Source organism: Dictyostelium purpureum, assembly GCF_000190715.1.
Source record: "Dictyostelium purpureum unplaced genomic scaffold DICPUscaffold_10, whole genome shotgun sequence".
NCBI lineage: Eukaryota > Evosea > Eumycetozoa > Dictyosteliales > Dictyosteliaceae > Dictyostelium > Dictyostelium purpureum.
Window position 1 is genome coordinate 1 of NW_003519347.1, and position 15,724 is coordinate 15,724.

At 22.9% G+C, this 15,724-nt stretch overlaps 7 protein-coding genes across 7 annotated transcripts; 1 reads left to right on the top strand and 6 right to left on the bottom strand.

Annotated features, from left to right (window-relative positions):
* Positions 1-522: 522 nt before the first annotated feature.
* DICPUDRAFT_91127 (Rab GTPase) lies at positions 523-1,822 on the bottom strand. Its single transcript, XM_003283562.1, has 3 exons — positions 1,412-1,822; positions 1,140-1,225; positions 523-1,051 (listed from the first exon to the last, which is right to left on the bottom strand). The coding sequence occupies exons 1-3, from the start codon at positions 1,544-1,546 to the stop codon at positions 646-648; spliced, it is 627 nt and encodes a 208-aa protein (XP_003283610.1). The 5' UTR covers positions 1,547-1,822; the 3' UTR covers positions 523-645.
* Positions 1,823-2,530: 708 nt separating this feature from the next.
* DICPUDRAFT_74560 (uncharacterized protein) lies at positions 2,531-2,902 on the bottom strand (the record flags this gene model as incomplete). Its single annotated transcript, XM_003283563.1, has 1 exon — positions 2,531-2,902. One exon carries the CDS (start codon positions 2,900-2,902, stop codon positions 2,531-2,533), a length of 372 nt encoding a protein of 123 aa, XP_003283611.1.
* A 545-nt stretch (positions 2,903-3,447) lies between these two features.
* On the top strand, positions 3,448-6,064 carry DICPUDRAFT_52381 (uncharacterized protein). Its single transcript, XM_003283532.1, has 4 exons — positions 3,448-4,016; positions 4,093-4,542; positions 4,615-4,803; positions 4,875-6,064. The coding sequence occupies exons 1-4, from the start codon at positions 3,493-3,495 to the stop codon at positions 6,028-6,030; spliced, it is 2,319 nt and encodes a 772-aa protein (XP_003283580.1). The 5' UTR covers positions 3,448-3,492; the 3' UTR covers positions 6,031-6,064.
* A 39-nt stretch (positions 6,065-6,103) lies between these two features.
* Positions 6,104-7,583, bottom strand: DICPUDRAFT_44919 (uncharacterized protein; the record flags this gene model as incomplete). The annotated part of the gene is made up of 6 exons (XM_003283564.1): positions 6,104-6,702; positions 6,784-6,998; positions 7,070-7,181; positions 7,252-7,312; positions 7,383-7,468; positions 7,558-7,583. The coding sequence occupies 6 exons, from the start codon at positions 7,581-7,583 to the stop codon at positions 6,210-6,212; spliced, it is 993 nt and encodes a 330-aa protein (XP_003283612.1). The 3' UTR covers positions 6,104-6,209.
* Positions 7,584-7,868: 285 nt separating this feature from the next.
* DICPUDRAFT_147284 (uncharacterized protein) lies at positions 7,869-9,194 on the bottom strand (the record flags this gene model as incomplete). The annotated part of the gene is made up of 2 exons (XM_003283565.1): positions 7,869-8,966; positions 9,039-9,194. The coding sequence occupies 2 exons, from the start codon at positions 9,192-9,194 to the stop codon at positions 7,869-7,871; spliced, it is 1,254 nt and encodes a 417-aa protein (XP_003283613.1).
* A 1,457-nt stretch (positions 9,195-10,651) lies between these two features.
* Positions 10,652-11,368, bottom strand: DICPUDRAFT_26161 (uncharacterized protein; the record flags this gene model as incomplete). Its single annotated transcript, XM_003283566.1, has 2 exons — positions 10,652-10,965; positions 11,026-11,368. 2 exons carry the CDS (start codon positions 11,366-11,368, stop codon positions 10,652-10,654), a joined length of 657 nt encoding a protein of 218 aa, XP_003283614.1.
* A 459-nt stretch (positions 11,369-11,827) lies between these two features.
* DICPUDRAFT_147287 (uncharacterized protein) lies at positions 11,828-14,475 on the bottom strand (the record flags this gene model as incomplete). Its single annotated transcript, XM_003283567.1, has 3 exons — positions 11,828-12,101; positions 12,244-13,807; positions 13,884-14,475. The coding sequence occupies 3 exons, from the start codon at positions 14,473-14,475 to the stop codon at positions 11,828-11,830; spliced, it is 2,430 nt and encodes an 809-aa protein (XP_003283615.1).
* Between the last annotated feature and the right edge of the window lie 1,249 nt (positions 14,476-15,724).

Sequence of the window (15,724 nt, forward strand, 5' to 3'; positions counted from 1 at the left end):
AATAGACAAAAATCTTTCCTCGGGTTACCCAAAAATCCCCCGGGGTTTTTTCTTTTTTCGGCCCCAAAAAGGGTTTTTTTCCCTTAAAGACTCTCCCCCTTAAGAAAGGAACTTATTCCCCCCTTAACCCCCAAAAAGAAAAGAATTTTTTGGGTTTTAAATTTTTCCAAAAAAAAAAAAAAAACAAAAAACCGGAAAAAAAAAGAAAAAAAAAAAAAAAAACTTTGGGTAAAAATTTAAACCCCACCAATTTATGTCCTTTTAACTTTACCCCTAAAACCTAAAGTAATTATTATAAAAATAATAATCCTTTCTGCCGTTCATAATCCCTAATTTTTAAAAAAAAAAAAAATTATTTATAATTTTTTAAAAAATTAACCACAAGCCCTTTTTTTTTTTTTTTAAATATTTTAAATTTTTTTTGGTTTTTTTTGTGGGAAGGATACATGTTTGGAGTTATAAAGAAAAAAACCATATATTATAATTTCATTCTTTTTTTTTTTTTTTTTTTTTTTTTTTTTTGGTTTAAAAAAATGTTTTGTGTATTATTAACAAAGATATATGAAATAAATATGCTTTAAATATTATTATTATTATTATTATTATTATTTACTATTATTATTACTATTATTATTTATTTTTAAATTAACAACATGTTTTAGATTGAGTTGGTGCGGCCTCAGTTGTTGCGGGTTCATCTAGTTTAAAACCTGTAGTTTGTTCTTGAGTTTGATAGGATTCTAAAATGACCTTGACTAATTCTTCTATAGCTTCATTTATACCTGTATCCTCTTTTGCAGAAGTATAAAAGTATTTGTGAAATCTATTTGTTTGACAAAAAGCATCGATATCCTCTGGGAATGTGTATGGTTGTGTTAAAAGATCACATTTATTTGCAAGAAGGATTGTTGGTAAATCTTCTTTATTAAAACAATAATCAATATCATCCTTCCATGCTTTTGCTCCTAAAAATGTTCCACTTCTAGTTGAATCAAATACAACAACTGCACCATGTGCATTTTGAAAATAAACTCTTGTCATGTGACCAAATCTATATATACAAATAAAAATAATTTTAATTGATTAATACAAATGTACCCATTAATAATATATGCTCTAATACTATTAATGAAACCAACCTTTCTTGTCCTGCAATATCCCACAATTGAAGTAATACTTTTTGACCCATAATTTCTAAAAGCTTTTGTTGAAAATCTACACCGATCTATAGAGGATAAATTGATAATATTAATATACGTTTAACCATCTCTTATATTTATTATTACTATGATTATTATGATTGTTATTATTTTGTTATTTTTTTTTTTTTTCGTTATCTCCATATGCGCTATGCATAAATCGGGATATTTGGAATTATTAATATTTAAAAAATTATTGTATGATCTCTTACAGTTGGTTTGTATTTAGGTTGAAAGTGATTATGACAATATCTTTGTATAATACTGGTTTTACCACATGCCAATTTCCCAACGACTAAAATTTTTAAGCTGATAGCTTCATCATCAGAGTTTTTTAAATCGCTCATTTTATTTATTGGTTTAATATATATAGTTTTTAAAAAAAAAAGGGTTGTATATTTATATAGTGCCTATAGTTTTACAAAATTATATCAGTAGTATTACTAATGTTATGTTTTTTAGATATTATGTCGGTAATTGTCTTTGTTATTATTATTAAATAATTTTGAACCTTTTAAACTTTATTTTATAAATACTAATATTACTATAATTATTATTATTGTTATTATTATTATTATTATTAGTTATTACAATGATTTTTATTATAGTTGTTGTTATTTATGTCAAAAAAATATATTTAAACTTTGTGTTGGTTGTGTGTGTTTTTTTTTTTAATTTTTTAATTTTTTTTTATTTTTTAAAATATTTATTTTTTTTTATTTTTTTATTTTTTGAAAAATAAAAAGAGTTTTTTTTAAAATAACAATTTAAAATTTATAGATAAAAAAAAAAAAATAAAAAAAAATAAAAAACAAGTTAAGTTTAATATAATTATATGTGATTGAATAAAAATAAAAAACCAATTTAAAAAAAAAAAAAAAAAAAAAGGGGGGGTTTAAAAAAAAAAAAAAAAAAAAAAAAATAAAAGTTGTTTGATAATCATCAAAAAAAAAAACCAGAGACTTCCACCAGTCCAATTTTTGGGATTATCGACTCCAAAGATAAAAAAAAATAAAATAAAATAAAATAAAATAAAATAAAATAAAATTGAAAAAAAATAAACATTATTATTCATAGATATATAATAATTCAAAAAATAGGGATCATATGATTTCCTTGGAAAAATAAACTATTAAGGAATACGATGGTAGGTGTTGGTTTAAAAAGTTGATTTTTTTTTTTAAAAAACTTTATTTTTTAAAAATTATAGATAGTTATATATTAATATTGTTGAGTTATTGTATTTTGGGTTTTGTGATGTTTTGGTTGTGATATTGTTATTGTCATTATTGTTGTTATTTATTTATTTGTTTATTTATTTATTTATTTATTTATTTATTAAGTTTTTTTCTTGATAATTGACTTTTTAATGATTCATCAACGGTGATGATAGCTTTTTTATAATCTGTAGTTTTATATTTATAATTGATACGAGAGGCTTTTCTACCAAAACCTTTAATGGCTTGTTTAATTCTACCTTGAACATTGATTGTATTTACTTTATCGACTGGAGTACCATAAAGGGCTTTGACGTATGTTTTAATATCTACTTTACCAACATCACAATTGGTTTTGAACATTAATTTACCATCAGTTGGGAATGATTTTTGTGTGTTTCTAATGACTTGAAGTTTTAAATTTGGAAAGAAAACATGATTCATTAATCTAGTTCCTAAAGCTGGTTTATTTAATGGATTGATCATTTTTATATATGTTGAATTGGTTTTTATTATATACAATCTTTTTTGAGGTCTGTTTTTAAACTTTAATTTTCTATGATTTAAAATCTGTTATATTATTAACACTACTGTTATTATTGTATAATATTGTAAAATAATATAAATTTCTAAAGTGAAAAAGATATGTTATTTCTTTTTTAATATGAAAAACGAAAATTATAAAAAAAAAATTTAAAAAAAAATGAAAAAAAAAAAAAATAAAAAAAAAAAAATTATATAAAATTTTTTTTTTTTTTTTTTTTTTTAAACATTTATTTTTTTTAATTTAAATCTTTTTTTGTTGAAAAAAAAATATTTATAGCAACAGTTATAAACCCAATTTGTTTCAGATTTTATTTACTATTGTTTCTTATTTTTTTTTATAATTTTTTTTTTTGTATTAATTTTATTTTATAATTTTTTTTTTAACCCCCACACAATAAACAAAAAAAAAAAAAACACAATCATATTTTTTTTAATTCAATTAAAATTTTCTTTTTTATTATTTTTTATTACTAATTGATTGATATATAATATTAATTTGTTTTAGTTAAAATAAATAAAATAAAATAAAAATGAACAGGAATGAAATTAAAAAAAGGAATATAAATAATAAACAACAAACGACAACAGGGAATAATAAAAATATAAATAATAACCAAAATTTAAATAATAGTAACAATAATAATAATAACAACAATGAATCAACAACAGTTAGCTGGGCTAAAGATTTTATGAATTGGAATGATGGAAATTTAGAAAGAGAAAGGACACAATTACAACAACAAAAAGATCGTTGCTTTAAAGTTTTAAAAAAGAGTACAATAGCCTGTATACTGTTATTATTTATATCATGCACATTAATTTATGCAATGACACAGTACCCATCGGTATCAGGTGGTGATGCTGGCGAATTAATTATTGTGGCTCATCAAATGGGTGTTGGTCATCCTCCAGGTTACCCATTATTTACTTTTCTTGGTTATTTAGTATCACATTTATTCCCATCAAATAATTTTTCAGTTGCATGGAAGGTTTCATTCATGTCATCAATGGTTGGTTCTCTTGCAAGCATTTTCATTTATTTAACTGTTTATTTGTAAGTAACACTTTATTTATATATAATTTATTTAAAATTTAAAATTATTAACTTTTATTATTTTCAAAAAAAAAAGATGGGTAAATAACCATTGGTGTGGTTTATTATCAGCATATATGTTCACATTTTCACCATTGATTTGGATGTATCAAATTCAGGGTGAAGTATTTTCATTAAACAATATGTTTACAGCAATGTTATTATTTTTAGGTGTTTGGTATACAAGGGTTAGAATATTCGAAAATGAAAGATATAATACAGCATTTTGGACATCAGAAAGAATTGCATACCTATGTGCATTTAGTTGTGCATTAGGTTTAACAAATCAACATACTTTGGTTTTGGTAGTTGTTCCATTTGCATTTTGGTTAATGTTTATAGCTGGAAGAGATCAACTTTGGAATATGAGAATTATTACAAATTTAGTTTTCTATACATTGTTTGGTTTATCACCTTATTTGTTATTAATCATATTACCAAAGTTAAATAGGGTTAAATATTCTTGGGGTAACACAGCAACATTACGGTATGTTTATAATACAGTCTCAAAGCTATTTTAAATAAATACTAATATTCTTTTTATTTAAAATTTTTATAGTGGTTTTATGAAACACTTTTTAAGAGAAGAATATGGTACCTTACAGTTATATGGGGGTGATGGTGGTTCAATTTCATTATTTGTGAAAATCTACACATATTTTGAAAATTTAATTTTACAATTTAATTATATTGGTTTGGTTTTAATCTTAATTGGTATATTAAATTTATTGTTGGGTTATAATTTAAGGTAGGTTTTAATTTAAAATTTTAATTTATTTTATACAAATTATTAATAATTAATAATTTTTTTTTATATAGAACATTTAAATGGAAATCATTTGGTACAATGATAATATTTTCATTTTTATTTTATATTACATTTTTCTTTAATTTATGTAATTTACCAATCGAAAAACCATTATATAAAGGTGTATTTTTTAGATTTTTTATGCAACCAAATGTATTTTTATCAGTAGCAATGGGGTTGGGATTAAGAACAGTTTTTCAAAAAGGTAGTGAAAAATTAAGGAAATATTTATTACCAATTGTAGCAATCGGAATATCAATATATCAAATTCAAAGCAACTATTATCTTCAAGATCAAAGTAACAACTATTCATTCTATGACTATGGTCATGCAATTTTAGATACTCTTCCAAGAAATACACTTTTATTAGTTGGTGGTGATCTTTGTACAAATGTGCCAATGTATTTAAACTTGGTCGAAAAAGTTAGACCCGACGTTGATATAGTCAGTATGGAAATTATGAGTTGGGAATGGTTCAAGGTTACACAGGCTCCACTATTTAATAGAATTATATTCCCAGGCGAAGTTTATCATCCATATGTTCAAGGTGGTTATTCATTAAAAGCATTTTTAGATAGTAATATCCGTAATAGACCAATTTATCTTGCTGGAGATTTCAAGTCTGGTGATAATTCATTCCAAAAGGACTATTTCACTATTAGCAAAGGTTTAACTGCTCAAATTATCCCAGTCAAAGATTCAGAAAATTATAATGTTTATAAAATAATTAAAAATACACTAAAACATTTCCCAACTTTCGATTTACCAACTGATATCGTCAAATATCCAGAAGACTCTTGGGAATACTTTTTGGTTGGTGAAATGGTTGTTAATCTTGAAAGAGCATCCGAAAATCTTTTCAAAACCTATTTAAATCAAGAGTCTAAAGAATCTCTTCAAGCTTTAGAATTAACATTAGAAATTTTATTAAAATCCCTCAAACTTCAAGAGGACAGATGCTGGTCATTAAAACACATCGGTATTAGCTATGATCACTTACGTTATAGAATCCTTAAAGATAATAATAATGCAACAAATCAAAAGCAGGCCGAATACTATTCCACCCAATTATTACATTACTGGAAAAAATATATAAATCAATGTTATAATGATAGAGATGGAGATTGGGATACTATTAAAAATGTAATTCAACATATGTCAAATTAATAATAAAATAATAAAGTAACACTATTATAAACATATCTATAATATAATACATTTATTTTAATTTTTTTTTTTTATTTTATTTTATTTAAATACAAATTGTTGTGGTTGTGGTTTGTTCTATTATATTCACACAGGAAAAAAAAAAAAGTAATATATTATTTATTAATTATTATGATTATTTATTTTTTTTCTTCATCTTTTTTATCTTCATCTTTTTTTTCAAGATTTTCCAATTCATTTTTAATTCTATTTGGATCTACACCAGGAAGGGAATTTAAAGTTGAATTTAAAAAGTCTTGATCTTTGAATGCTTCGGCTGATGGATCTTGTGAATCAGTTGATGGTTGAACATCCATTTTATCGGTTGCTAATGAAAGTGCTAAGGCTTCAGCAAGCTCTGGATCTTCTTCAAAGTTGACATCTGTATTTGAACTTTCTGTTGCTGCGGTAGTAGTTGGGGCTCCACCATTTTGTTCTTCTCTTGCTTTTCTTTCTCTTTCTTGACGTTGTTTTTCTTCTTCTAATGAAAGTTTAAGGGCCATAGCTAAATCTGGATCAGTATCTGCATTAATAAACTCACTACCAAATTGTCCTGATCCTTCATCTACAATTGGTGATTGTAAAATAATATCTGATAAAATATGTGGGCCTGGTGGTACAGTTAAAAGGTGACTATCAAAAATAATAAAAAAAATAATTTATATTAGTATAAATAAATTAAATATTTGATTGTGGGGGTGGATGTTTTATTACCTTTCATCATTATTATTTACATCATTAAAAAAGGCTTCTAATTTATCAGTATTTTCAGTAATTTCACCAAAGTTAATAATATCTACTGCTACACTATTTTTCTTTAAACGTTTGGCTAATTGAATTAATTCTTCTTTAGTTTCTTTTAATGGACTACCAACAAATGCTATAATTCTTGGATGTTGGTGTTTATTTTGTCTGTGTCTAAGGGCAAGCTGTTGTTTTTAAAATTTTTATTAATTAATATAAAATTTAAAATATTAATATATTATTATATATGACTTACTTGGGCAATTTGCATAGTTGTTGAAAAATCAATCTTTCCACTAATTTTAACTTCTTGAGCACCTCCAAGAACTTTTGATAATTCTTGAGTTAATGTTACTAAAACCTCTGGTCTGTAAATTATGTTTATAAATACAAATTAATATGACACTAAAATTTATTTAAACTAGATAAAATAATTACGTTTTACCAGCCATTGACATAATTGCAACAGCACTTTCTGGATTTGATTGAGTTTTTGAGGCTAAATAAAGAAAAAATTAGTCACCTGTCATCTATTTTAAAATAACTAAATTGTTTATAATGATAAATACCACAAATTAAATTGACAGCATCTTTTTGAGCTTCTGCTCTTGATGGTGCAAAATCACCATTTCTCATCCATTCTGAGTTATCCAAACTGTTATTAAATTATAAATTTGCATATTAGTTTTGATCAACATAAAAAAGATCCTTGGTTTATATAAATAACTTTTTTTAAAAACTTACCAAACAATAGTTGCTTCAAGAGCCATAATTTTATGTATATATATAATTTAATATTAAAATAAAGAAAAAAAAAATATAAAAAATAAATTAAAAAAAAAAGGTCAGTTCACAAGTAATAAAAAATTAAAAAAAAATTAAAAAAAAAATTAAAAAAAAAAAATTTTATAAAAAAAAAAATTAAAAAATTAAAAAATAAATAAATTTTGAAAAAAAAAAAAAAAAAGAAAATAAAAAAGAAAATAAAAAAAGAAATAATTAAATTAAATTAAATTATTTTATTATAATATTACTTTTATAATTTGATTTTCTGCTTATGGTTCAAAATGATCGACTAAATGATGAACTATATCCCAACCTTCACTGTTCACCCAATCTCTCTTTACTACTATATTTGTATGGGATAAAAAGTTTTTAAAATACATATGATATCGAACAAAATCTAACTTTCTTAAATTTGTTAAAATTCTTTTTAAATATAAATGATGAGTGTCGTGTCTAAAATAATCTTCTATCTTATCTTGGTGATTATGTTTTGATATTGCGTATAGTTTTTTGGTTTTTTCAATTTTGGGTTGATTTTCATTTTGGTTTTTACTATTAATTTCTTCTTCTAATAGTTTTGGGTCTATATCTAATAAAGTTTCTTCTTCGATTATATGGGAATACTTTTCTGTAAATTTCATAATCTTTCCAAGAGTGTATGGGTTTTTTGCAGAGATATCTGATGTACAAAAATTAACTTGAATATCGTTATAAATATTGGAGTATAGTATTCTCTTTCTAAATAATTTTAAACCTTCAAAAAAGATACCCTCAGTCATTTTAACTAATAATGGCATTGGAACCTCTTGATCATTGGTTATAACTTCATTTTCTTCTTTTTTTTCAATTATTGTTAACTTTTCATCATTTCCAACTGATTTATAAACTTCAATGGATGGTGATGATATTTGAAGAGGTGGTGATGAAACTATTGCTGGATCATTTGAACTTGTAGTTGTATTTTCAAATCCTTTAGGTAAATTTGATGTATCGGGAAATACTTTAATATTATCGGGTAGATCTGAATCATGAAGTATTAATTGCCTTCCTGTAACTGATAAAAAACTATCTACAAAATAATGGGCCACTTTATTAAAAACTGTAGTACTTGGCCTTCTACTACCGCAATGAGGTGATGACAAACTTATAAATTGATCCGGTTCACAAATTTTAAAAAACCCATCTCTATATAATAAACCAATTGCATATCTGGCTACCAATCCACCCAAACTGTGTCCAATAAATGAAATCTTTTTTGGATGATTGTATTTTTCGTATAGCTCTTTAACTTCAACAAATAATCGATTACCTACTTTGTCAATACCATCACGGGTTGCTAAAAAATAACTATTGCTTTTTGCTGCTACCTTTTTTTATAAATACTATATTAATAAACTTTTTTTTATATTTTATTTTTTTTATTTTAATATAATACATACAAATTCACAGTTTTCAAAATTTTCTTTTTCGAATCTACTAATAATAGAGTTGAAATCTTGGTATGTGGCATGCAATCCATGCTGTAAAACTATTAAATGATTTATTTTATTATCATTTTCTGTATTAGTAACTGTAGTATCTTTTATAGAATCCATTTTATATATATTAATAAATGACTAATACAACAAATATAATTATTATTAAAAGACAGATCCAAAAAATAAAAAAAATAAAAAAAATTTAATTAAATAAAATTTAAATTAAAATGAATCTGTTATTTTTTTTTTTAATTTTTTTTTTTTATTTATTTTTTTTTAAAAATAATTTGGACTTTCTTATTTATTTTTGGTTTAATAAAACCATAAAAAAAAAAAGAATAATTTTAAAGAAACACAAAATATTTTATTTTATATGAATTCATATAAAATCCATTTAAAAAACCACTTTTTTTTTTTTTTAGCTTGATTAATTGATTTTGACTTTTACTTTATTGTATTGAAAAATTTTTTTCTCCAAAATAAAAAAAAAATCATAAGGATATTTGGGAAATAATTATTGGTTTTTATTTTACCAATAAGTAAAGAAACATTCTACTCTTAGTTTATTTGTACATGAACAATAAACTCTTGAAATATTTTTATAAAATTTCTTCATAATTGTTGACATTATTATTTTATTTAAATTTCTTTATTTTTTTTTTTTATTAATAAATATTAAAAATAATTTATAATATCTTTTTATTAATTATAAAAAGGTATTAGTTTTAATACTATTTCTATTACAATTTTAAACTTTTAATTCTTTTAAAATATTTCTAATAATTGAAAAAAAATTTTGTTTCTTTTTTAATTGTTTTATTTTTTTCTAAATTAAAAAAACATACTCATATATTTTTTATATTTAAAAAAAAAAAAATTAATAATAGTATAGTTTATGTAATATTATTTAATAATTCATCGTATGTATATATATATATATAAATAATATAATTAAACAACTACATTCATAATAATTGATAGGTTGGAATGGAACAAAATTAATAAAAATTATAGATTTAAAAATATATATATACATGTTACAATATAAATCCTTTTTCCTGTTTTCTATTTATCTAACCCATGCCAATAAATATAAAAATCATAAATATGTGTTTATGTTGATTTTTTTATTTTTTTTTTCCCCCACTCCCCCATTTAATTATTAAAAGATAATACAGGTAATAAAACAATAGCTATCAAATTACAACAAATATCAATACCAATCATTGCTTAATTTATTTTATAATTAATTAAAAATTAACTATATATTGATTCTATTTTTAGGTTAAAAAAAAATAAAATAAAATAAAATATAAAATAAAAAAAAAAAGTATACTCTACGATTAATAATAAAAATAACAATATTAAATTACTATAACAATAACATATAATATGCTATATAAAAACTATATATTTCTATATTTAGTAATTATTAATAATAGTTTTAATTTTTAAAAAAATAAAAAAATAAAATTAAAAATTTCTATTTTAAAATAGAAAAAAAATATAGATTTTAAATTTATATTTTATTCTTTATAATTTATAATTTTATTTATTTTATTTTATATTATTTTTTATGGTTTCATTTCTTTTAATTCGCCTTCTTCATTTAAATCTTTAATGATATCATAACCTCCAACTAATTTACCATTAATATATAATTGTGGATAAGTTGGCCAATTTGAATATTCCTTTAAACCATTACGGACAGCTTGGTCAGAGAGAATATTGAAAGAATCGAAAACAAAACCATTTTCTCTGAGGATTGCAACAGTTTTATTTGAAAAACCACATTGTGGTTGGTCAGGTACACCTTTCATAAATAACATTACTGGAGCTTGATTAACTAATTTTTCTAATCTTTCGTTTAAGAGTTTCTTTTCTTCTTCTTGTGATAATTTAATTTTATTGATTTCTTCTTCTTGTTGTTTTTGTTCAGATTCAACACTAACAGTATCGCATGTTTTGGCGAAATTGTTGGTTTGTAATGCGATATCTGCTGGATTGGCACCAACGATACTATTAACTAATTTACCTTGACTTAAAAATACAACAGTTGGTACTGATTTAACATTATATTTACCTGATACTTGATGAACTTTTTCTGCTTCAATTTTTAAAAATTTAAGTTTATTTGCAGCGTTGTTGTTTGCTTGTTGAGCTAATTGGTCAAATACTGCTGAAATTTGAATTGATGGTTTGCTCCATTCTGCCCAAAATAATACAACCAAGTATTTATTATCTTTTTGTAATAATTCAAACTCTTCAAATGAATTGACTGTAGTTGACATTTTCTATTTATTTATATTTATTTATTGTGATTAAAATTAATTAATGTTTTTTAAAAAAAAAAATTTTATAAAAAAATTTAAAAAAAAAAAAAAAAAAATAAAAAAAAAATAAAAAAAAAATTAAAAAAAAAAAAAATAAAAAAAAAAAAAACAATAATAATAATTTTAGCTAAAATTATTATTAAAAAACCGTTTATACACGAAATAATTATTTCACAAACTAGATAATTTTTAAAAATGGTTTTTTTTTTTTTTATAAAAAAAAAATTTTATTTTTAAAAACTATTTACAAATTTGGGGTTTTTTAATAAATATGATTTTAATTGATTGTCAATTTGATCATTTATTATTATTACACCTCAAACCACATTTTTTATTTTTATGCAATTTTATATTTTTTTGCATAAAAATTAAAAAAATGTGGTTGGTGGTCTATTTATTATTAATTATTGATTTGATTTAATTTGGTACCATACTTGGAATACTTATTTGAGTGAATCGATTAAAAAATTCGGATAATCTAGAGTGAGTAGAATATTTTCTTATTGGTTTAACATTATTAAGAGTTGCTTTTAATTTCTTTAATTCTGTAATTAGTGTAGCTGTATCATTTGGATCTTGAATTTCTATACCGAAAATACTACCAACTCTATCTGCTTCAACTACAATACCTTCATGGAGATTATTATCTCCATCATTAAAATTATTTAAATCATCTGTAACTTGTTCATTTCTAAGTTGATTTAAAAACTCTATAAAAGCAATAGTAAATGAACAACCCTGAAATCTTGAATATTCGCAGAACCTTTTATATAAAAAAATAAAAATAATAATTAATATTTATAAATTTCATGAAATATAGACTGAAAACTTACAATTTAATAAAATGTACCAAATCTAATGGATAGTCAGCTGAATAATTTCTTGTGTAAAGTAATGCCTCTTCGTGACAACCAGCAATATATAAGCATTGGATAGTTCTATCCAAAATCTGACATTGGCTAAAAACCTCTGCTGCAATTAATGGATAGCCATTCATTAAAATAAATTCGCCCAACTCTAAAGAAGGTCTAAAACGACCAGACAACAATAAACGAGTGAAAATATTAACATTCCCATCATAGAAAGCTTCCCTTGCTAAAAACATTGTTTCTTCAGTTGAAAACTTTTTAAGACTTTCTATCAATGCTGAATAATAAGTTGATATTGCTTTGTTATCGGTTGTTTGGGTGAAAATATTAAAAACCCTTTCACCTCTTAGGTCATTTTTAAATACATTATCAACTGCTTCCTGGTAACGACCCTCAACAACATCTTGAACAATTGTGTATAAATTGTGGTTCTTAATACGCTCTACATCCAACTTTGGTGCCATATAACTACGTAGCTTTGAAAGTATTTGATGATAAGTGAAGCCATTACCTGTTCCATCTTCGTTGTCAACTGTTAGAATGACTGAACTATCAATGCTTGGTGTTTGATTAATATTGTTGGTTGAATAATGAACTAAAGCTGATGGGTCTTTGAACTTTGAATAAAACTGTAACATTGATAAAGAGAGTGATGGCTTATAGTCTAATGACCCAATAGAAACACCCTCAACACAAATTTGGTTGATTGCATGATAAAAAAGTTTATCATTAAATTGGGTTTGATATTTACCAACCAACTCAACTCTAATATAGCCGCCCAATACTAACTCTGGTTCTAGTTTGAAAGTTTGTGGTTTATCGGTGTGTTTGCAACCAAATAATTGTGATCTATAATGGAAGTGATCCGGTGTAAAACCAACAGAAATAACAACACCCATTGGCGCATAAATTGGGAACCCTGATTGGAATGATGCTTTGTATGCTAACATTTTAACCGAAGATACAATACAAATGGGTTGTTCTAATTTGTAAACTAAAAACTCTGAATCGTGTGCACTTGGTGTACCCTTTGAACTCCAGAATGAATTATTATTAGCCAATGTATTATGAATTGTTTGACCTGAACTATCACACGAAGATGATTCGATTCCACTTTCTACTAGGTCATATGATCCATATAATTTGATAGAACCAAGTTCAAAATATAATTTTTTCCACTCGCACATTGAAATTTCAAATCCGTCTTCTTTACCCTCTTCATTCATCATTTGTTGGTTTCTGCTATCATTATCGATTGAAATTGGTTCCAAGTCATCTGTAAAGAATCTAACTGTACGTGCCCTCATAAATGATGATTTTAAATCTGACACTGTTGTTGTTGAGTTATTTGATAAGATTGGTGGTGATTCGTAACCATTTGGGCTTGTTGATGTAGTTGTGGTAGTTGTAGTAGTATCTCTATCTTGACTATTATTAAATATTTTTGGTGTTGTTGTATAAAAAGTAGATTGTTCCATTGTAAATATATCCCTATTATAAATATTAAATGTTCTACATTTTGGTCTCCCTATAATATTTAAAAAAAAAAGTTAATAAATAAATTATTTGTTTATTTTTATTATCTTTATTTTTTTTTAACCTACAAATTGAATATGAATTTTCAACCGTGTAAAATAGCTTTGAAACTAATGAAATGTTTAATAATGTACGAACATCTAATGATTGAAATATATATGCCAAAACTTCGAATGGTAAATTTGATATAATATCAATGTGATCTTGTTGATAATGTTTTTGCTTATCTGTTAATTCGCCACCTGCAAAAGTATTTGAAAAAACATTGTTGTGAATTGAATAGAATGAGTTATCCATCCCTATTGGCTTTATTTCGCTATCTGGTGAAGCTGTAAAATCAATGTCCAAATCTGAATCACTGTCAAAACTTTGGTCAGAGCTGATTTCTTGATCATTATCATTCTCTGAGTAATCTGAAAGAGATGAAAAACTATCATTTTCGATATCTATAAAACCTTCAACTGTAATACCTTGTGTCAATGGCGACATTTGATTTTCACCGTCACCAACCCCACCAACTATTATTGACGTTGTATTTGCTCCTCCTCTTCTTCTTCTTCTTCTTCCACCACTACTATTACTATTTCGTCTTTCATTTTCATAATCCCCAGGTCTATTTAAAAACTCTTCTAAACTTTCATTATTAAATCTTTCCTCCATGGTGATAATATATGCTGATTGACAATATTGGTTTTTTTTATAAATTATGAGTTAATAGTATTATGTTATTATTATTATTTGCCTGTAATTTATATAGTACTATTTGTTATTTTCTTTAAATTAACCTTTAAGAATAATAAAAAAAATTAGGTGGTTAAAAAAAAATAAAAAAATGAAATTTAAAAATAAAAAAATTTGGGTTGTGTTTTATAAAAAAAAAAATAATTGGATTATGGAATTATTTTACTATATAGCCAGAGTAAAGTGTGTTGGGATTTTAAAATATTTGTTTATTTTTTATTTATTTATGTCTATTTAAATAAAAAAATAAAATATTCATAAAAAAAATAAAATTTTTGTTTATATAAATCTGTAACCAAAAAATACCTATCAAAATGGGATGAATTATTAAAACTATTTATATAGAACAACAAAAAACAATAGGGTTATTTATTATATAATAAACACTATGTATAAATTGTAATTATGGCAGGTGAAACCAAGTGATTTTTTTTCAAAAAAAAATAAAAATAAAAAAAAAGTTTAAAAAAAATAAAAAAAAAAAAAAGAAAAAAAAATTATTAATTAAATTAATTATTATTTTTTGATCTCCAATAATATTGTTTTTTTTTTTTTTTTTTTTTTCGTTTATTTATTTAATTTTAATTTAATATCATTTTAAAAAAAAAAATAAAAAAATAAAAAAATAAAAAAAAAAAAGTTTTTATAATTTTAAAATTATAAAATCTTAAAAATATTAATTAAATTAAAATTAAATTAATAAATTGGTTATTTTGTTTTAAATATTATTATTTTTGTTAAACCTAAAACATATTTTAAAGATATTATTTATTTTTTTATTTTTTTATTTTTTTTATTTTTTTTTTATTTATATTATTCATTTATTAATTTATATATATATTTATAAAATAAACACTGGTGCATTTTTTTTATCGTTGAATTGAAATCCCCTTTGAAAAAAAAAAAACAAAACAAAAATAAAAACAAAAAATATGAAAAATATAAAAAATATATAAAAAAAAATATTATGATATTTTTTTACAAATAAATAAATAAATTTTATATAAATAGAATTATTTGTTTTTTTATTTATTTTTTATTTATTTTTTATTTATTTTTTTATTTTTTTATTTTTTTATTTTTTTATTTTTTTAAATTATCTTTATTTCCCAAATTAACATTTTTTTTATTTGTTTTTGTTTTAATATTAGAGTTTTAAATAGAAAAA